Source organism: Desmodus rotundus, chromosome 12, assembly GCF_022682495.2.
Source record: "Desmodus rotundus isolate HL8 chromosome 12, HLdesRot8A.1, whole genome shotgun sequence".
NCBI lineage: Eukaryota > Metazoa > Chordata > Mammalia > Chiroptera > Phyllostomidae > Desmodus > Desmodus rotundus.
The window spans coordinates 61,975,224-61,996,812 of record NC_071398.1 but is presented as its reverse complement, the minus strand read 5'-3'; the positions used below and the strand labels follow the sequence as shown (position 1 = coordinate 61,996,812).

Sequence of the window (21,589 nt, the reverse complement as noted above, 5' to 3'; positions counted from 1 at the left end):
ACATTCGACTCCTGAGGGTGGTGGTGTCTGCTGGCTATCTGGGGGAGACACAGGTGCCGGGGCGGGGAGGGGGGGCAGAGAGGGAGGGACTCCGCAGGGGGCCCTGGGCGGGGTGCACCTGTCAGTGGCCCAGCCCGATGGGAGAATGTGACACAGACAAGCACAAGGCAAAAAGGGTTTCACCTTCATGAGGCCTTTGTCTCTCTTCTGTGAGCTGCCCAAGAAAAGAGGTGCCGAGCACCCACTTCCTGGGAAAGGAGGGACCTGCAAGGGTTAAATGGCCCAAAGAGAGCTTTGTTCTGGAATTCTAAACCCCCTAAACCCTGAGGTTTCTGCACCTGAGAGCCCCTGGCGTTTAAATACACAACACACCCTCCCACACCAGTCAGCCTCCTTCCCCCCAACACACACCCACCAGTCACCCACACCCACACAGCTTCCCTGGAGCCCCAGATGGCAGCTCCTCTTGTCACTGCAGGTGTCGTGCCAAGAAGAGAGCCACAGAAACTCAGAGGGATGGAGTCTCACCTTTTTTTTGTTGATGTCCCCCAGCTGCGGAGACCCCAGAATCCAGGCTGAGCACCTGGAAATAAGTGCCGGTTGCCTGGCATTGGAAGAGCACACAGCTCCCTGGCCCACCCTCCACCCCAGTCCCGACGATGACGGAGATGGGTTTTATCGCCGAGGGCCATCAGCGATGGCACAGATGATGGCACAGCTCTGTCCTCAGGCAGCCTCGAGCCTTTCCAAGGCAGCTCTGCTCCCATTTTCTGTCTTCACCACCCCTCAGGCTGTCACTCAGCCTTAAACAAGGCCACAGAAGGCAGAGAGGGGCTTGCTCAGGCCACAGCCGCTTCCCTCCTTTGATCCTCGGCATCTATTCTTAGGTCCCAGGAGACTGGTCTGCCTCCCTGTCCCTCCAGGGACAGAAAGGGAGGGGGAGGCCATAGCCAGGGAAGAAAAAGTAATTGTCACTGTCTAATCTGAGCCTTGCTGGTGACACTAAGGGACCTCTGAGCAGAATGGATACAGCAACTGGTTTGATTAAATCAAACCTCTCCCGCAACCTTGTTAAATTAAACTGACAGGCGGGGAAGAGATCAGGGCGGGCAGAGGGATTGTCGCCTCAGGTGGGGGCAGGGGAGGCCCAGAGCCAGGAGGTTGGGAAGCCCAGACGGCAGCAGGGCAGCCCGCCACCTGCCTGCACCTATTTGCCGACTATAGAGAGGAGAAGAGACTTATGGGTCCAGGTGCTCATGCACCTGTCCGATCGCAGGCGGTGAAACTGACGCCCAGGCCGCCAAAACCGCTGCCTCCCTACAGGCCCCTCGAATTCCCTTGGCCTGCGGGCCTCCCGTTGGGAACAGCGCTCTGGACGCGTCAAAGGGCCTGTGTACACTTTCCCTTCACAGCAGGCAGGCAGCAGCGGGATTATTTGCCCCACTTCACAGTTAGAGAAAATGAGGCATGGAGAGCTTACAGGCCACCTCAAGGCAGCCCAGCCAGTCTAAGACCCCAGGTCTCCCGCCTGCCGTCCTGGCCCACATCGCCTCCCACACTGTGCCATATGGCAGAATTTCCCAGATTTAGTCCCTGGACTGCTGTCTCTTCTCCCACCCACCAGAGAAATGTAAGCCACACAGCTTGCTTTGCGGGCCATCGGGCACCTGCCAATTCTCAACTGCCTTCGTGCAGCCCACCTGCAAAGCAGGCGGCCAGCATCCAAAGGTCACGAAGCCATCTTAAGATACTCGCACCCCCCTCCCACACGCCCAAGCCCTTCCAAGTCATTGCCACTCTACCTAATTACAATTCGGGGGAGCGCGGCAAGATATTGTCAGCAATACCGGCGAACAGCAACTGTAGAAGGATCACACCGATACCCTGCTGGCGTCCTCACCTGTCCCCCAGTGCCTCGCCTGCCAAAGCTAATTTTCCACTCACCAGTGGGTGAGAGCTCATGTCAGAGTGTCTGAGCCGCACAGGCACTCACACACACGTGGGCACCCAGCGCTGTTCTGGACGGTCACGCCTCACCCTCGACGCCCGGGTCTCCCTTCGAGGGCGCTCTGATGCTTTGCTTATTGACACCTGCACCCCTTTCCAATTTCTTCTTCCACGGGGATGGCACCAGGATGGGTGTGCTGGGAAGGCTGGCGCACACTGATCGCCCGAGCACACCGTTGGACCCTGCCTCCTCCCAAGGCACACACCAGTGGATGATCGGATCCGGCGCCGGGAGAACAAAGGATGGGGAAAGGGTAGAGGGGAGCAGACGTCCAACCACTGCCACCGTGAAGGAAGCTGGGTGAGAGACAAACATTTTCTTGATGAGGACAAACTGTAAACACCACTCACCAGGCAGTGCATGCTATCCCCATGCTTGTTGCCATGGTTACCGCATGCGTTTCTTTGATCACTGAGAAAGAGAGCACACAGCAGACAGAGAGACAGGTCCAAGGGACTCAGACCAACACCACCAGCCTCCAAAACTCATCTCTGGGGCTGTGACTGGCCCCACCCATGTCAACCTGTGTATCTGAAATTATAGGGCAGATTGTCTCTAAGGCAAGGAGTCGGATTCTCCAACACCTGCCCAAGGGAGGTGGAGGGGAAGGAGGGCTTGCCTGATGGGTAGAGAGGAAAGACCCTGGGCCCAGGTTCCTGGGCTGGTTCTGCCATTAGCTGCAGTGAGTGACCCAGGGCAAGTCACCTCACCTTCCTGGACTGCACCTTCCTGACTTGTAAAATGATAGGCTTGGCAGGAAATGCCAACTGTTCAAGCTTTAAAACTTGAGAGATCACAGAAGAGAAAACAGACCCAGAGGGAGGGGTGAAGATGACTTGTCCGAGGCCAGGAAGTGGATTCTGCAGTCCCAGGCGGAGCCTCTGTGGGCCCCGAGGGGCTCTGTCCCTTCCCTCCCTTCCGCTCCTGCAGGGTGGGGGCAGCAGGAGCCCAGGCCTCGGAGGGCTCGGGAGGATCCGACTGGAGCTGACACAAGAAAAGCCTTTAGTCCATGTTAGGAGCACTGTTCTTAGGGGCAGGCTGGATTTCCAGCCCCACACATCTCGACTTCTGCGAGGTCACAATTTCCTGATTATCTATGAGGTCCTTCTCAGCTCCTCAATTCTATGATGCTAAGTCAGAAAGATTAAAATGCAAGTTATTTCCAAAACCCTCCAGGCAGAGACACAAAAGGCCATTTGGGGGTTCATTATTCACCCTCCATTGCCTCAGTCACTTTCCGTGGATGGTGATTCATGGGGAATAATCACAGCAAAGAAAACCTGTCCAAAGGCAGGGAAGTGGGGGGGGGAGGAACAGCCCAAAGTCCTTTGCATATTCCGCTCCTATTTTCAGTGTGTATCTTCATTTGTTAAGTGATGACAAGTGTTTCTTGGCCTCGTTGGCTTTCCGCTCTGGAGACTTGAGGCTTTCTCTGGGTACAGACTGTTGATGCAGGGAGTCGCTGCCCACCTGCCCCACCCAAAAAACCCAGGGAGGGGGTCTGCCTCTCTGGGTAGGCAAAAGCCTTCACAGAAGCAGCTGTCACCCCCGAACACTGGCTCCCTGCAGCATGTCCAGGCTGAAATCTCCACCATCCCCCAGGTCTGATGTCTGATCGGGGCTGAGACAGTTCTCTGGCCCCTGAAAACCACCCCAAGAGGCTTAGGAGCGGGAGTGAATACCCGAGACAAACCTGAGACATGACCTCTTTTCCTCCTCTCGGGAGGGCCCCAGGAGGAGAAGGTAGCCTTCTTTCTCTCCTGCTGACAAGCCTCTCCTTGGCCAGTTGCCAGCCCCTGGTCCTTGCTAGCAGCAAGCGCCTAGAAGCCGGCGGAGACGGCCAGGTAGTATGCAACAAAAGGAGCCTCCGCTCTGACTGGCAGGCCACGGTGAGGTTACAGGAAAGCCAGCGCTGGGTCTCCAGGGAGCAGATGTGGCAGAATGTCCCCAGGAGAGTGCTGAGCAAGTCACTTTCTTAGCGCGGTACACCAGCATTAGTTTGCACAAATTTCGTAAGTATTTCCCTTAGCGGCGTCCTGACATTCTTCAAGTGTTTTGCAGTTGAAAAATATTTGCTTTTCCAGCAAATGTCTGCAAAATGAAAATACTTGCTTCCCGAGAAGCAATGAAGCCGTTGCTTAGGGACTGGAAGCACCAGGCCCACGGTGGCCACTCCTTCCATGCGAGGCGGGGCTCAGTAGCAGCCCATAGGCTGACTGTTTATTATTTGGGCCAGTTTTTTGCACTTCAGATCCCTTCCGAATTATTCAGATGAGACAGCCCACTCACACACAAAGTTTTCTCAAAAGACTATAGAGCAGGGCCTCACATAACGTCATTTCGTTCAATGTCACTCTGTGAGATGCCACAGGAACTTAACTCTTATGTTGATTAGCCGATGGCAAAATCGGTCTCCTTGTGCGTCATTTAGCTAAAGTCACAGAACCCGTCAACAACGACGATAAGTGAGGACATGCTGTACTTCTCCCTCCAACACCTTCCTCCTGTCCCCTCCAAAAAGTTCTCGCTCATGTATGACTGGCAGCCCGGTCTTGCCACCGGGCGACTTTGTAAAGAAGCTGAGGCTGGGGGAGTGATGTCTAACTATACTGTGGGCAAAAGGGACGTCCACTCTGGTACCAGGAGCTGCCGGGACTTGCTCCCTCGGGGCAGTCGTCGCCCTGGTAACCCTGCCACGTGGGGAGGAGGAGAGTGGAAGGGGGTCACCTGGGAAGCAGGGAGATTTCATTGCACTGACACACAGACCCTCCTCTTTGGGCCCCAGCTGCTCTGTATACTAAGTGGGGGGACGACACTCTGCGTTTGAAGACATCGACAGCTGAGGACTTTGGTTTTTGTTTTGTTTGTTTGTTTGTTTGTTTTTACTGGTTTTGAGTCCTCTGGCAATTCAAAAGACTTTTCAATAAAAACCCAAAGTGAGTCTCTCTTTTGGAACCGAGAGATCTCCCAACATATAGGCCACTGCTCCTTCCGCTACCTCCCCTGGTGTTGGGACTCTCAGAGGCAGGGAGGCCGGTCCTCTGTCTAAGAGGGACAGATGTCGTGAAAGCTAGGAGTTGGATTCTTTCAAGAGGAGCTGGGCCTCAGGGGTCCACCCCCTCAACCCCCACCCCCACCCCACCCCCAGTCATCCCATGTGCTCATTCTCAGACTCTCAGTCTCTGCTCAGCACCTCTGGGCCTGCTCGGCAGGAGGTCCTCTGCCTGGGAGAGCAGTCTGCACTGCTATCTGAACACCTTCCACCAGCAGGGGTTTATCTCCAGGGTCAGCCTTTCCTGTGGTGCTCAGGAGCCCTGGGGGAGCAGGAAGGGGTTGGGGTAATGGCTGTGGGCAGCCACAAAGGGTGGAGGCCTGGGGCAGTGGGGACATAGGCCCCGCCCTCAGGAGGGGGAAGTGATGCTGAGGTTTCCAGGCTGCGCGTGGCCACAAGCTTCTTTCCTCGACCCAGGATGAGCTCCCCAGCTCTTCTGTTGCCAGTGGAGATGAGATGGACACTCCTTCCCCTGGGGGTGGGTCTTGGAGAGCTCCCTAGCAGGTGGGTGGGACCTCCAGGTGGGGGCCGTGCGTCTGGAGCCAGGAGCAGGGCTACGTTTCCACTGTTCAGTTTAGGGTCTGAGCTCTGCTGGGACACAGCTGGTTCTGCCTCTCCCTCCGAGCTCCGTCCTCAGTGCCAGGACCTTCAGGCTCTGGCAGCGGGACAGAGAGGGCCACCCTCCCCAACCAGGCTGGGCAAACCCCAAGAGTTTGACGTGTTTAGACACAATTTCCAGCAGCTGCACCATCTCCTCTCGGGAAAAGCATCCCCCTGGCACTTATCCCTTACCCCCACCCGCAGGGGGCAAATGCGGAGATGCTGACTAAGGGTGCCACCCCAGCTCGGGGTGGCTTTGGGAAAGCATGTTCAAAACCAATCTCAAGACCTTGGATTTATTCCTCATGTCCAAGTGAGAGAATCTCATCCTCCCTCGAGGCTGAGTTTTGGGGGGCATGAGGGAGGAGGCTGACCATTTGGTTCCTCTACAGCAGAAATGGATCATGGCCACCGTCCCCACCCCCCATCTTCAACCCTGGAATATTTACCCGTGTTTATATAACCATGGCAACAGGCTTTAGCCTCTACCACATAAACCCTTTTAAAAAGAGAAAGAGAAAAGTGGAAGGCAGCCCTTTTTCCTACTCCTGCCTCCTGCTCTGTCCGGACGACCTCTTCAGAAGCAAGGGAAGGGAGCACCCACACACTGGGCGTGATGTTGGCCTTCTCAGGGGAAAGGAAGCCGGAAACGTACAACAACAGCCCAGCATCGTGGAAGGGCTTCGGAGTTTGACAGTAACTGACCTCTGAAGTCCCACGGGAACCACACACAAGAGCACCTCTGACTTGTCTGGGGCCTCTCTTCCAGGCACTGAACGAGACTCCAGTCATCGATTTTCTGTTTCTTGCCATCTGCTTAAAAATGGATGGAGAGAATGCAATTTGGCTTTGCTGATGGCATACACTTTAAGATGGATTCCAGACTACTTCCTAGATCTTTGTCAAAGTAGAGTTTTGTGGGGAGTGTAAACGTGTTAGAGACACATGGGTTTAAACGATACACAAGGGAAACCGAGGCCCGTGGAAGGGAAGCACTGTGCGAAGTCATCCTAACGGATTAGGGTCGAGCGTCTGGAAGACCTGACCACTCAGTCCAAAGTTCTTGCCACGACATCAGCCTGCATCTCTTAAGCTTTGACTGTAGCTGCCTTCCTTACTGCCAAAAGGGTTCCAGTTCCCCAGCAACCAGGCAAGGAGAAAAACAGGGCTTAAACTTGACTCTGAAGACTATTCAACCACAGACCCACACACCTTTAACCCGCCGTCACAGTGAGGGAAGCTCTACCCCGCTGGTTGGGGAACCCCCCTTTGGGGTCTTTTCCCGGAATAAGGCTTCCTCCTTGGACCATGTGTTAATGGCCAGGCTCCTATTTCTATCCTAACACCAGAGGATTCAACGCCAGAAATGGTTCAGCAGGCTGTCCTTGGGGGTGGCTCCCACTCAGAACACTCCTCGTGTCCCACGGAAAGGAGGCCCTTGGGGACCTCATCTTGTCTCACAACTGCAAGGAAACCAGAGGGGAGGAGGCACTCACTAGGCGACCTTCGAGGGAGCAGAATAAATATAATTTCAGGCTCTTCCACAGCGGGCATTGGTGATGCTTGCGCGGGTCCTCCACTCCGCCCCGTGGGTGTCAGTTTTTCTGACTCACGCAGGGTCCTGAACAGAGACCTCGAAGGGAGCGCGGGCACCTGGGCTTGACAAGAGGCCACTGAAACGCAGACTTCGGACAGGGTTGTGACTCACCTGCGCCTCACCTTTCTTTCCTGTATCCCTCAGCTTCCGCTGCCCCAGCTGCGTCCCCACGGGGCTCTCAGCGCTGGGTCGAAACACGTGGGAACGTTCGCTTATAACTGAGGACCTGGGAGGCCATCCGACTGGACTCTGCAAAGTTGTCACGTCTAAAGATGTTGCTCTGTCTCACCTTCCAATAGTAAACAGAAGTGGTTCTCTTTGCTGACACGGATCCGAACGACCACCGCGCCCGCAGTCTCTCTTCGAGCCTTCCCCGGAGGTCTTCGAGTTTCTGGCTCGCTCAGAGACCCCAAATTCTGCCTGTGGCACACTTTCCTCGTTAATTACCTTGAAACAACACGTCGCTAATTGTCCTAATTACTCTCGGGCGGTGCCACACCGCCCCGCTCGGGCTAGGCCGGGTGACGCTGCTCCGGGCGTGGGGAGGGATCTGCGCCTTCGCGAGCGCGGAGGCCAGCAGGGCGGATCCGAGCTCGCCTGGGAGGAGCGCGGGCGGGTCTGCGGCCCCTCTCCGGTCCTTGGGCAGAGGTTCCACCGCCCAGGGCCTGGCTGGAGCTCGCACACCTCCGGGACCCCGGCGGTGCTTATTGAACAGAACCCGAGCATCTTCGAGTCCTCCTCTCTCCCCTAACCTTCCAGAGCGCTTCGCGAGTTAGGATAACGGAGGCCGCCTGGGTCCCGGACGCAGGAGAAAGGCCTGCTCCTCCACTCCCTGCCCATCTATTGAGAGCAGCTTCCATCCATTACGCCGTTTTATGTTTTCATAAAGAATCACTACCTGAAATTACCGGGTTTTCTTTTTACGCATTTGTCTCATCCTTCTCCTGCCCCCGCCCCATGTACGTTCGTGAGAGCAGAGACCGTACCTGTCCCTTTCGGTATTCCCAGACCTACCACAACCTGGCCGAAAGGACAGCGGAGTCTTCAATGTGTTAAATAAGGGAGTGGACCGAGCGGCGGGTCCTCTGCTCCACCGGCGAGGAGCGGGCTGGGGGGAGCCTACGCTAGGAGGTGGGGGTAGAGCCACACTTTGAGTCCACCAGGGGGAAACAAACAAACAAACAAAGAGCTGCTGAGCGGTGGAGGATTGAGGGTGTTTCTTTTCTGATTGGAGTTCGGCACAAGGGGGTTGACACTACAGCACTCAGCCTCTTTGAGACCGCTGCGCAGCGCCCACCCGTGAGACCGTGCTCTCTCACTCTGACCAAACAGGGCTCATGCGCTTTGTTGGCGCACGTCCGTACACTCCGGCGTCACTATGCCCCCTACCGTGCGGGCCGGGACCAGGTGTCCCCCAGCCAGGCCCCCACAAGCAGCGGTCCCTGCCCGGCGCACACCCCCAAGGCGGGGTCCACTAGTGGGTGCCCAGCCCGCGCCCCCCCGTGCGCTCTTCTGATTGGCTGAAGGCATCCCCGCTGCACGCTCATAGGCTGGCCCTCTCCTCCCTCCGCCCCCCGAGCGAGCCGCACGCCGCCAGCAGCAGGGAAAGCTGCAGAAGTCTAGCAGGCTCGGCTCCGAGCTGCGAAAGGCGCGGATCTCAGGGTCCAGCAGCCCGCGGAACTCGCGGCTTCAGTGGGACTGGTGTTCCCACCCGGGACTCTGTGGTGGAGCCGAGCCCGGCAAATGGGCGCATGAAAAAGAAGAGCGGGGAAATGGACTGCTATTTGCGCCGCCTCAAACAGGAGCTGGTAAGAGAGGAGCGGGTGCCAGGGCGGGCTGCTCCCCGGGATCTGTACCTGGCCCCGCCGGACCCCGGGAGCCGGGACGCACGCGGGAGGAAGCTGGCCAGGGAGAGGGGGAGGGGACGCGCACCGGCAGGCAGACAGCAAGGCCTGTCCCGAGCGTAAAGGGCCACAAGGAAACTTGGAGCAAAGATTGTGTGAGAGTGAGGCCACACGAACTAGTGACAGGGGCCGAGCTAACCAAACCCAGACGGAAAGGTGCCCAGGGAACCTTAGGGAGAAAAGAGGGTGCACACCAAGACGGACGGACACGCGGACGGAGTGGGACCGAGGCACCCGCACAGAAAGAGGGGAACGCGGTTGGGGGACTGGATGAAAAATGTGAAGTAATTAAGCAAAGAGAAAATAAACTCATAGACACAGGGAAAGAGAAAAGAACGAGCTGGGGCGGCTCTGGGCGATTTGGGGTTCGTGGGGCGGGCGGGGCGCTGGGGAGGGTATGCCGGGCAGAACCCTGCCCGGGGCAGCAGGTAGCCGGGGACTGGTCGCTCGAGGGGAGCTGGCACCGCCTGGGGCCCCCAACTCTGCCGGGGTTGGCAGAGCTGCCGTCGCTGCGGGGCCCGCTGGGCCGGCTGTCTGCCCGGACTTGTCTGCCAGCAGGGAGGGGGCTGGCAGCTGGAATGGCGAGGGAGGACCCCGGCGGGGGGAGGAGGGGCCCGCCTGGCAGATCCCAAGCGGGAGCTGCAGAGGCTCAGCCAGATGTCAGGTCTGGGCTTGGGGCATGCGGAGGAAGCGTGCGGGGGCGTGGGTGGGTGCAGGGGCTGGGTCTAGAAGTAGCTCAGTGGAGGAGGGGGAAGCCCAGGTAGGGGACCGGTGCCTGCTAAAACTCTGGTTGATTCTCACTGATTTCATATCGCTCCACCCCAACCTGCTACCCTGTTCCTTCAACCACCAGAATTCAACCGGACTGTCCGCCTGGGCCTCTCTTGTGCCTTCGCCTCGGCCTCTTTTGTCCCTTTTAGTTTGTGTCACTTGGAGTCGACCTCTTCTCAGCCTCACTTTTTCTCCCCTCCTCTTGTTACTTTTCAGAGCCAGGCGCATCCAGGCTCTCAACGACAGACCTGGACCAGAAAGAGCCAGCCCCTGGCTCTCCAGATCCCCTGACAGCCTCTGCCCCTCCTGCCTGCTAACTCCACACCCTTCCCGCTGGGTCAGAGGCCAGCTCTGGGGGTGGGGGTGGGAGCTGGGGGTGCAGGTGTTCTCTGCCATGCTTCCTGGGCAAGTGGACCAGGCATTCTTCCTGTCTGTCCCGTTGCAGGGCCTGCCTTGTCGGGTCAATGGTCACTTCTCTCTCTGGTGCTTCCTCCTGATGCCCTTGTTTGTGGTGACAGATGGGAAATGCTTCTGTGGTGAGGGACAGAAGAGTCTCCATCATGTCCCCTCCCAAACTAGTTTTCCCATGCTTCCCATGTCAGTGTGGAATGGCTGGCCCAGGCCACACAAACACAGTTCTGACCTCTCCCATGCGTTTGTCCAATAGCAGAAAGAAAGGTCAAGGTCAGCATAGATAATGTCTGAAGTCCAAGGCCCATGCGGAGAAAAGAATCTAACCAAATCCTCTTTTTATGCTTGGAATCTGGGACCACACCACCCACCTCAGGATCTGCCTTAATAGAGGGTTTGTGGGTGTTCCTGGCATGGGCTTGAATTTTAAAATCCTACTGATTTGCATTTTTTACAGCACCCTAGGTGGGAGGTGGTGAGGGGAGGAAGACAGAGTCTGTGGGTGCCAGGAGAATAAAAAAGGCAAATAGGAATCTGCACTGAGCTGAGCTCCAGGTCTTGATTTGCACCTTCTCCAGCCACGGGCTGGAGCCCCAGTCCCCAGGAAGAGGAAGGGGAGAGGCTGAAGTCACCCAGCTCCCCCTTAGCTTTCATTCGACCCTTTGTCTGAGCAGCTTCAGCCTTTGACTCTCTTGGAGAGGAAGCCAAATGCCTGGCCTGGGGCCCAGAATGACACTCAGATGGGAGAGCTCTGCACCCTCCCCACCCCCACCCCCACCCCCCATGGGGCTCCACCCCCTCCCCTGTGCCAGTTGCCCAGAAAGGAGACAGCAAGCAGAGTGACAGGCAGAGCTATGAGAGGCTTGTTCACTCCCCAACACAGCCCAGTGCTTAGTTCACTGAGCCAAAGCTCAGTGCCTCAGTTTCCTCAGTGGAAGTGAAGGAGAGAGCAGAGTTAGCCCAGGCTCAGCCCTTGGCTTCTGTAAGGGACTGAAGTCAGTGCAGGTTGGTTGAGGCTGAGCTAGGAAAATGTTGGCTTGTTTATCCCTCAGGTCTGCAGTGGGGAGGGAAAGGCACACAGTCAGTCCGTGTCAAGAGTTTGAGGGTATGTGCGTGCGTGTATGTGTGTGTCCCAGCCAGAATCTTACCCGCCACCCAAGAGGACTGGCTTTGCAGCGTGCACTAGGAAAGGCACTTGTGGAATGCCAGTCAAGCTCAACATTATTCCACTAAATTCCTCCCCAGAAGCATGCGTCCTGCAGACACTGTGGCTGGAACTCCCAGAAAGGGGAACATTAACAGGCTGTGAACTGGTCTCTGTCGAGGGTGTTCTGCGCTCCCCTCCTGCGTCCTGGCTGGCCCTGTCCTTGGCCCAGAAAATCTAGACAAGGAGACTCTGTTTCTGAAAACCAAAGTAGCAGAATTTCCCAATTTCTTGAAGCGGAATATTTGCACTGCAATGAGTGAGCAATGGGCTGTTGGGGTGGCTGCGGGTTTGGGGATCCTGGCTCAGTTCTAGAGAACCGGCCCTTTGGCCCTGCCCCGAAGGGGACTGGGATCAGGTTTCAGGGATGAAATGTGGCAAGAGAGTAGCAGCAGCTGACACACTTCTTTAGGACGAGGGGCTTGGGGGCTGCAACTGCTCAGCAGGGAACACATCTCTCCCAGCTTCCAGCTGCCAAAGAGGGGCCCTGCCTGGAACACAAGGCCTTGGAACCAGCTGTTCCTTACACACTGCTCCCTCGAGGGCTTCTAACAAAGGGGTAGACAGAGCACACGGAGGAAGCAGATGTAAGATGCTCACAGGGCACTCCTCCTGTGTTCAGCTCAGTGTAGAGCAAAGTGCATGAAGGCTGAGTGATGAGGGCTCATGGAGTACTGCAGGCTGGGAAGGCTCCCTGGAGGAGGAGGAGGTTGACAGAGGCCAGCTCTTGGAAGGTCCATCCCAGCTGAGGCATGGGACTTCTCTCAAGCCGGGGAAGGTCATCCTAGGACAGTGTGGTGTTCCTAGAAGGCAATAATCTAGCGGCTGGTGGCCACCCTCTCAGGGGGTCCTGGTGTCTGGAGGAGGGCCAGGGCCTAAAGGCAGAGTGAGGAGGAGAAAAGACGGTGATAGAGGAGGTACAGCAGGAACAGACTCGAGCTCTTGGTGGCCGAAGAGCGAATTTATTGAGGCAGAAAAAACTTTTGCAAAGGATCTCACGACACAGTTCCCCTTGATGTTTACTTCAGAGCTGGGGCGAAGAGAAGCTTGGATGGGACCAAGCGGGCTGGTCAGTGGGGAGAGCTGTGGCCCAAACTCAAATCCTGGCTCTGTGTGACCCTGGCAGATGACTTAACCTCTGTGTGCCTTAATTTTCTCACCTGTAAAATGGGGTTTTATGAATACTGACTTTATACAGCTCCTGAGAAGATTAAACGACAATTTTGGTAAAGTGCCTCTCCAACTGTATGTCATTAGCATGGAGCACAGTGCCTGGTGTGTGGTAGGTACATGATAAACTCCTGATGGTGGACCGATGACAATGGAGCATACGGGTTATTCATTCACAGAACCCAGGTACTGAGTTCATCCTAAGTTTAATGTGCTTTACCAAGCACTAGTGCTGTAGTTATAAATATAAACAGACACAGATCCTGCCTCCAGTTTACTAAGAGAGATAATAACATTTATCAATATTAACATTTTTGATATGACCGGCATAGAATGTGTCACGGCATCTCATGGCTAAAGCAACACTAAGAATACTTGTACTTTGATCATTCCTGTTTGATAACGGAGACCAGGGAGTTGGGGATGAAGAGGCTTGGCCACGGTCACAGAGCTGGGAAGTGGCAGAGTTGGGATTCATACCAGCCAGTCTGAGCGCAGAGCTCACTCTGAGCCAGGGGACGCATGCAAACCTCTAAAACAGAGGGATCGGGTGCGTGAGGGGCACGGTTCCAGGCTCTGAGACGGCAGAGATGAACTCTGGCTGGGGGAAAAGGGAAAACTTTGTGGAACAGGTGGCATTTGAGCTAGACCTTGAGGGATAAATAGGGACATGAGCAGGAGAAAAACGTATTTCCAGGCAGATAATGCAACTATGGGCCCAGAGATGCAAGTAATGAGGATGTTCGAAGACCATCTAGTGGACGTGTTTGGAGACTCACTTGAGTTTGGGTAGGATGTCGGGTATGTGCAGAGAAACAGTGGAAAACGGGGCTGAGAGAGTTGCTGAGAGCAGATTACGGGGCCTCGAATGCCATGCTAAAGATCGTGGCCTTTTCAATGTGCATATAGGGCAGGATGATCTAGGGCGTGGTATGGGCTGGACATGGGAAGGAAGGGAATTGAGGCAGAAGGGTGAGTTAGCGGGCTAGTAGAAGAGCCCACACAGGAGAGCATGAAGGCCTGCAGTAAGGAGAAAAGGGAGGTAACAACTTCTTGAGGTCCCTTAGATGCTCAGGGAACTTGCCATGGACAGGAGCCGAAGCTGGTCAGGGAGAAGGGCTTGGTGAGGCGGAGAGACTGCTGAGGGGGCAAGACTGGGCACCCCTCTCTGTCTGCCTGCCTCTTGCCGGAGCACGTGGCCCCCACGAGATGGTTCAGTTGGGAGAGTGGGCTCATCCATTGCAAACTTCCTCCTTTCTTTCCCGTCCTCCCTCTCTGGCTCTTGGCAAACTTTCTACTTTACCTTCCTGTGGAGTGTTCCAGCCAAGAGCGGGGGCCTGTGAAGGTCCCCATTCACTGGGCTGGAGAATGGGCTACTTGGCAAAAGCAGGCTTTTTCCCATTTCCGGCCCTGAACCTCCTCCTAGCTTCCAGAGGGGCTGAAAGGAACAGTGTGGGGAGCTTGGTGAGTAATGAGGGGGGGGGGCGAGGCAGGCACCCTGCCAGGCCCACGGGCAAAGCTGGAGCCTGTGGCAGAGGGTTCCGGCTGCGCTGGGGGAGGGCGAGTGATGGGTGGACAGAGGGCACAGCTGTGGGACCCGTCGGGGGCCTAGGAGAGGGCTGGGGAAGGTGCTGAGGATGCTGGTGTAACTTTCCCGTCCCCCACTCCTCCCACGCCACAGTGGGCCCAGCCAGTATGGGGGGCAGGGTGCTGCCCGTGGACAGCTGACCCCACCCCACCCCCTCGAGGGCTCAGGCCTGGAGGTCCAGGATGCTGGGGTTGTCCCTTCCCAGCTGCATCGTCCCCTTCATACCCGAGCAGCCAGTCCCTCTTCCCTCCTCAGAGGATTCAGTGAAGAGACACCTTCGGTGGAAACGAACTGAGTTGGGTCTTGGAGTCCCTCCAAGACTTCGTGTTCTTCTCTCTGCACGATGGTGACTTTGCACGTCCCACTGGCCGTCCTGGTTTCTTTTCACAGCAACCCCACGAGCCTGAGAAGTCAGGGATGCTGATGACATGGAAAGCCTGCTGGCCTTGAGTAAGGGCCAGGCGTGGGGTCCCGGCCACCCACAAATGCGCCGTGTCTCCGCTGGGGGCGCTCGGAAGACACCGGCTGGTGCTCAGATGCAAAGCTAGCTTCAGAGAGCTGCCATCTGCTTCTGGCAAGTGACATGCACTTCAGCGAGTTTCTATATAAACACACTGATATAAACAGTAGATTTAAATAAAATATTAAGTAAGAGACTAGGCCGTATGTAGATGTGAAAATCACAAGGGAAGCCTCAGGAAGAATGGTTGGGAAGAAACGGAACCTCTCAGCTGGGAGTTCCGAATCCTCCAAGAGGGTGACTCTGGCCTCGCCACCGCCAGCTCCAGAGTAGCTGTGGGGTCAGATCTGGCCGTGGAGAGGGCAGAGCCAGTGCTACCACCCCCACGGGACGGGTTATCATTTTTCAGACTCAGAACCCAAACCACAAAATGTTGGTGAGTCCACCGAGCATTACGTGGTTCAGATGGTCAGCTGGCCCCAGGCCAGGGGTCAGACCTCAGCACGTGGCTCCTTGCAGACCCCAGAGGGTGCCCAGTGGTGTCCGCCTCTAACACAGGGAGGGAGTCTGGGCTGGTTTCAGCTGCAGCAAGAGAGACTGAAGTTTGATGTGAGGATAAGTTTTAGAACCAAACGTTTGGAGGCTCAGGAGGGGCTGGCGGCAGAAGATGGACGTGGGGTGAGTGGGTGGCTGTGAGGAGCGTGGGGAGACCTTCTGTGGCCTTTGCAGAAAGTCTTCCCACCATCATCTCTGGGATACAAAAGAGAGTTGTCCAGAGTAGGGGAAGATGGAGGAGGCTGTTAGAGCTATTCCTACTCAGCCTGAGTCCCTCTCAGCCCAAATCACATGATTTGGTCCCTGTCCTGAGCAAGGGCCTGAGCCCCTGGGAGGCCAGAGAGGGACGGATTGGGATTTAGTGCCGCCGATTTCCCTCCCCGGGTCTCCTCCCTTGCCCCACCCCACACTGCTGTCTGTCTCTGCTCCCTTTTTGGTTCTTGAGGCAGGAGAAACCCTGGGATCTGAGAAGGTCCCACGCTCTGGACAAGACAGCAGCTTGCCCCTGGCTCTTTCTTCTGGGGTGACATCATCCCCCTCAAGGCTGGAAAAGGCAGCTGCCTCCCAGCGGGGACCCAGCTGATGCTCCTGCCTCCGTTCCCACACTCAGGCTTCCTTCTTCCCTTCTCCCCACTGGCGGGCTGGCGATGGGCAGGAGGTTGCCAAAGCTGCCCCTTCCATACCCCCGCTTCCGCTGTGTGGGGTGGGGGTGGGAGCAGAGCTACAGGGTGAGAGAGAGATGTGTTTCTCCTTGATCAGACCAGGTGGGTGAATGGAGTCCAATCATTACTATGCCTTAAGGTTCACTGAGGAAGAGATGTTCTGGAAGTTCTCAGGAGGTCTTAAGAAAGCAGCCCCAATTCACGATCACGTACCCCCTCACCTGATCCCTCCAAAGTTGTACGAGGAAGGAAGTCTTAGTCCCATTTTGAAGAATGGAGAAATTGGAAAATGAAATTTAAATCACCTGCTGAGATCACACAGCTATTACCTGGTGGAGCTGGGATTCGAACCCTCTTCCAAGATCTTCCCCGAGGCAGAACATCATTTTCCATGTGGGTGTCACTTCAGCTCCTCTTTACCTAAATGGGGCCTCTGTTTTATGGGCAGCCCTGAATTCATACATGCCCACACACGCGTTCTCACTGGAAAACGGCACCAAATGTCAGCGTTATTTCTGCAGCGTTTTTCCATGCTGGAGGAGATTGAATGGGGTCACGTCACTCCTCCCACTGCCTCCAACCCGGATGGCGTGCAGCCTTCTGGAAGGAAGCCTGCAAGCCCAGACTCCTCGTGCCTTGGTGAAATGAAGCCCTGGGACGTGTCCCTGACTCAGCCTCCCTGTGTGGGGAGGCGCTGTCCGAGGGCAGCAAGCAGTCTGGTGGGGGGGTGTTATTTGGGGTATTCAGTGGTACTCAATATATGTTTTATGGGTATGCAGCAAGTGCAAGGTGCTAGCAAGGTTCTGGGTGGACACGACAAATCTCTGCCTGTCAGTTAGATGCTCAGTAAGCGTTGCCTGAGTGACGGAGCATTTAAACACCCAGAGGAGCGGGGGCGGGTGGGACAGGGGGAGCGGGACACAGGGTGTCACAGAAGAGGTCTGACAGGAGTGTGGGTAGTACCTGGGGGTAGGGATCCGATGCGGAGGGGTGGGTGGGTTAGATCTGTCTGGTGGCCGGGAGGCTTCTGCATTTCAGGGGCTGGAAAGGCAGGTGTGAGAATGGGAGGACAGGGACTGGGCGGCTGGGCAGGAAAGCCAAAAATGACCTTGTGGTTCCAGGTTGGGGTGAGGAGGAAGGTGGTACGGGGGAGGGAGGGGTAGGAAGTCAGAGGAGTGTGGGGGGAGGTGGCTGGGGCTTAGCGTCCCCTCTGACTGTGCTCTGGGTCTCCCCAGCTGCGGCAGAGGAAGGGGTCAGGGAGGCGGAGGCGAAGAGGTAGGAGTGAGGGGCCATGGGTGAGTGCAGCCACCCCAGAGGCTGTGTCTCTTGCCGCTGGGACGGCCACTTGAGTGGCACGTGCTTGTCCAGACAATGGGCAAACCCCAGGGCTGTCAGGACGAACCACCACTTCTTACCCTGTCTGGGGAAGGTGTGGAGTGTGGCCCCTCCCCACTCGCAAAGGCCTCTGTGCCCCCAGGGACAGTCAATCCTTCTCTGTCCTTCTTTGTGAGGCTGGCTCAGGAGCTCCCCCCCCCCCCCCAGGGCTGCGTTGGCAGGGGAGGGGTTGACCCTGAAGCCTGGGAGTATGAGAGTGTGGCCCTTCGGGGCGGGACCTCATGCTGTCCCTCCAACCCTTCCACCCTCTGGGCTTAGCTCTGAGCATTAGGACAAGGCTGGGAGGTAAGATGATCCCCACGGGTCTCTGGGGGGCTTAAGGAACAGATGGTCCCCACACAGGAGGTTTGCTGGTGGTAACCTGAGCAGATCTGGGGAGGGAGCTGGCGGGACTCAGGCAGCTTGGGCCTGGGCGCAGGAGCCTCTTGAATGTTATCAGAAGCAGCACCCCTGCCCCGCCTCCAAGCTCGGCCCTCACCCAAGCCCATCTCTCAGCCCCTTCCAGCTGGCGCCGGGGACTCGGGCCTCAAACACCCACAAAGGGCCTGGGGAACTGGCCCCCAATATCTCTGCTTTTGGCTGAGGCAGCAGCACCAATTGGGCCAAGAAGGCAGGAAGAGCCCTGGAGCCAAGTCCAAGAGCAGCTGGGAGAGGACAGGTGTTAGAGGGAGAGAAGGACTGGAAAGAGCTGGGCGAGGTGTCCGCTTCCCGGCTGCTTCCCCCAGGGGCTCAGAGCGGGCTTCAAGGCCAGCCCACCACTGCCAGCCGCCAGCTAGAGAGGGCTGGGTAGTCGGGCCCAGACGTTTGGAGCGAGATGTGCCGGGGCTTCTGACCGAGTCCACCCTGTGAGCAGGGCGACCTCACGCCGCCGTGGTTAACTCCTTTGTTAAGTGAGGACAGCGGTAGGGGAAGAGGAAAGGAAATGGGGTGTGTAGCGTCCTCAGGACCATTCCTATTGCACAGGAGCGTGTCCTTGTCCTTGCTGTCATCGTTGTCATCTCAGGGAGGCTGGAGGAAGAGGGCGCAGACAAGGATGACGACGTCTGTGCGCCCCATGACTCAGTGCGCCCTCGCACAGACCTCACCTCGCCTCGCACTGTGTCATCTCGAGCCAAGTTACTTAAGGGCCCCGTTTCCTCATCTGTGAAATGGGAGCAGGGCGAGTCACTCCCGCACAGAGTAGTCGGAGGTTAAATACAGATTAATTTTTGTACGTGCATCTGTACACACGCCTGCGGAGTGGGCCGCGCCTGCCCTAGCCAGTGGGAGGCCTTGACAGTTATTCCTCCACGCGGCCGTCCCAGTGTTCAAAGTCCTCCTCCCTCGGCTCCGGCCCGCCCTCCCTAGGTTGTAGAGACCGGACAGGGGTCACGGGTGGGCTGGAATGACACTGGAGGTGTATGTTGGGGACGGGGAATCTCCCACGCCCCCCGTGGCTCACTGTCCTGGCTCTCTACTCTGTCTGCAGATATCCATGAAGGAAGTGGGCGACGGCCTGCAGGACCAGATGAACTGCATGATGGGGGCGCTGCAGGAACTGAAGCTCCTGCAGGTGCAGACGGCCCTGGAGCAGCTGCAGATCTCTGGGGCGGGTCCTGCCCCAGGTTGCTCCGAAAGCCCCAGGACACAGCCGGAGTCCCCTCCATGGGAGGGTGGCAGAAGTCCTGCCAGGCCTGCTGTCCTCTCTTCCTCCAGCCAACCTCCTCACGGTGGCAGCAGCAGGTGTCCACCCCACAGGAGCGTGTGGGGCAGGGAGCTGGCTGTTGGGCCCAGGACACAGCCGCCAGAGCCCCAGAGCTGTGCGCCACAGCGGCCAGAGCTGGTGGGACCCGACGACGACTGGACCTCCACGTTGATGTCCCGGGGCCGGAATCGACAGCCTCTGGTGTTGGGTGACAACGTTTTCGCAGACCTGGTGGGCAACTGGCTGGACTTGCCGGAACTGGAGAAGGGTGGGGACAAGGGTGAGCCTGAGGAGGCAGGAGAGCCCCAAGGAGAGAGGGGCCCGCCCCGGGAGCTGGGCCGCAGGTTCACCCTGACAGCCAACATCTTCAGGAAGTTCCTGCGCAGCGTGCGGCCTGACCGGGACAGGCTGCTGAAGGAGAAACCAGGCTGGGTGACACCCACAGCCTCGGAGCCCAGAGCGGGACGCTCGCAGAAGGTCAAGAAGCGGAGCCACTCCAAGGGTTCCGGGCATTTCCCTTTTCCAGGCTCGGTGGAGCCCAGGCTTGGAGAAAGCCCATCCAAGGGCTGCCCCAAGGCCCTGGAGGCCTCGCCCTCGGGCTTTGACATTAACACCGCCGTCTGGGTCTGAGTCCCAGGGACAGAAAGCTGACTGCGCCCATGGGGCCAGGGCCCAGCGCTGGGCCCCCTGGGCGGTGGGAGGGCGGCAGCTGGAGAGGCTTCCAAAAGCCTCTTCCGCAGGAAGGAGGGAGAGGCGGCAGGCGTGTCCCGAGCAGAATAGGCAGCCTGTGTTTGGAGAGGTTGTGCCCTGCTGGCTGGTGGGGGGCTGGCCACATGTGGGTGTGTGTGTTGCTCACTTTGGGGCTGGAGGTGGCAGCAGAGGTGTAGGGGAGACCAGGAAACCCTTCCGACATTTCTTACTGCCCCGAGGACCTCGTTCTCTATGGATCCAGGCCTCAGTTCCCCGGAGCGGCCCCAATAAAGACCTCATCTCTCCTGTCCCCAGAACCGTTTGCTCCCCTTGCCGAAGCACTGCTCCAGGCATAGCTGGGGACCCCCCGGCCCTCCTGGGAGTGGGAGTGCAGAGAGACAAGTCCCCACCCCAGCTGTGCTGGCTGCCTCTGAGACTCCAGCCAGGCCCTGGACCCTGAGAAATGGCTGAATAAGGAGCGTAGGTACAAGGAATCCTGCGGGAAGCCCCCCATCTTTCCAAAGTCACAGGAAAGAGTATTTGTGGCAGCTTGAAGCATCAGAAAGCCTTTTCATATCCATTATCTCCTTTCTAAGTGAGCAAGTAAGGCAGGTGTTTTCCCCACTTACCCAGTGAGGCCTATCTGTCCAGGAACACACTGGGCGGGGGGTGCCCTTCTGGGACGGACTGAGAGCAACAGCGGGGCCCTGCAGTCCCACACACACTGCCCCCCAACACCCAGGCTCAGGCACAACACGTGTAAATTCTGTGTTGAGGCCAAGGCATGCCAGGGTGATAGAAACACTCATTTTCAAGTTCCTAGCGCCAAACCTGGCCTCACTCTGCTCAGGCCCAGTCTAGGGCCTCATCTTCTCACCGGCCCCAGAGCCAGCCCTGGGGGGCAGAGGGGAATGGGTGGAAGGCAGGGACCCAAGCCTCGGCTCAGCTCCAGCAGCCACGGTGGTGGTGGTGGTGGCATGTGGCCCAGGAGTGATGCCACCCCAGGCACCCCCTGGAAACCACCAGCCCGCCTACTCTGGCCAGGAAAGCCTGCAGGCTGGGAACAGACAATGCAGATCCCTGTTTGGGCTGTGGCAGCCTGGGAGGGGCAGCCTCTCTCTTCCCCCTGCCCCTCCCGCTGGTGTCCTCTGCCTGATGGGAGGTGACAGCTGCAATTAGAGGCAAGCTGCCTTCCTGCCCTCAGAGCATTCATAGCAAATTGGAGAAGAAAAATAACAAGAGAGGCCCTTCCAGCATCCTGGGCCCCGGGTGGGGGGCGGTGTGGTGGGAGAGGGGATGCGGGGAGGCTTAGAGTGAACAGCTCCATAGCTCGAGCTGGGGGTGGTTAGGGTCACTCCCACATTCCCACACAATCGAATGATAGGTGTGTAGTTTCAGGTGGTGGAAGCTACAAGGGGAACAGGCCCGAATTTTTTTTTGGGGGGAGCCCCCTATTTGCCAGGCAGTAGGCACATGTCTTTCAAGCTTCAGCATGACCCTGCCCAAGGTATCATCACCATCATCCCCTTAGAACAGGAAGAAGCGGGATCCGAAGCAGGGGCTGGTCTGGCTCTGAGACAGCCTCCCCGGCTCTCCCCACCCTGTATCTGCCCCCAGAACTCTGACGTTTCCATGCTGGGTGGGGGCCTGTAGGCTGTGGTGGCGGTGTGTATGTGTGTGTGTGTGTGTGTGTGTGCGTGGAAAGTGTGAGTGTGAAGATTCCACCTACAGATTCCCTGAGGCCTGAGAGGAGAAGCCATCCAGCAAATTATTCAAGAAGGCACCAGCTCCGAGTCAGGAAGACTCCACAGGAAACCAAGCCACCTCCTGGCCGCTCA

The 21,589-nt window shown here is 57.4% G+C and overlaps 1 protein-coding gene across 1 annotated transcript; it reads left to right on the top strand.

Moving 5' to 3' along the window:
- The first annotated feature begins 8,884 nt into the window (after positions 1–8,884).
- On the top strand, positions 8,885–21,007 carry INKA2 (inka box actin regulator 2). The gene is made up of 2 exons (XM_024570064.3): positions 8,885–9,065; positions 18,846–21,007. Exons 1-2 carry the CDS (start codon positions 9,009–9,011, stop codon positions 19,689–19,691), a joined length of 903 nt encoding a protein of 300 aa, XP_024425832.2. The 5' UTR covers positions 8,885–9,008; the 3' UTR covers positions 19,692–21,007.
- Positions 21,008–21,589: the final 582 nt, after the last annotated feature.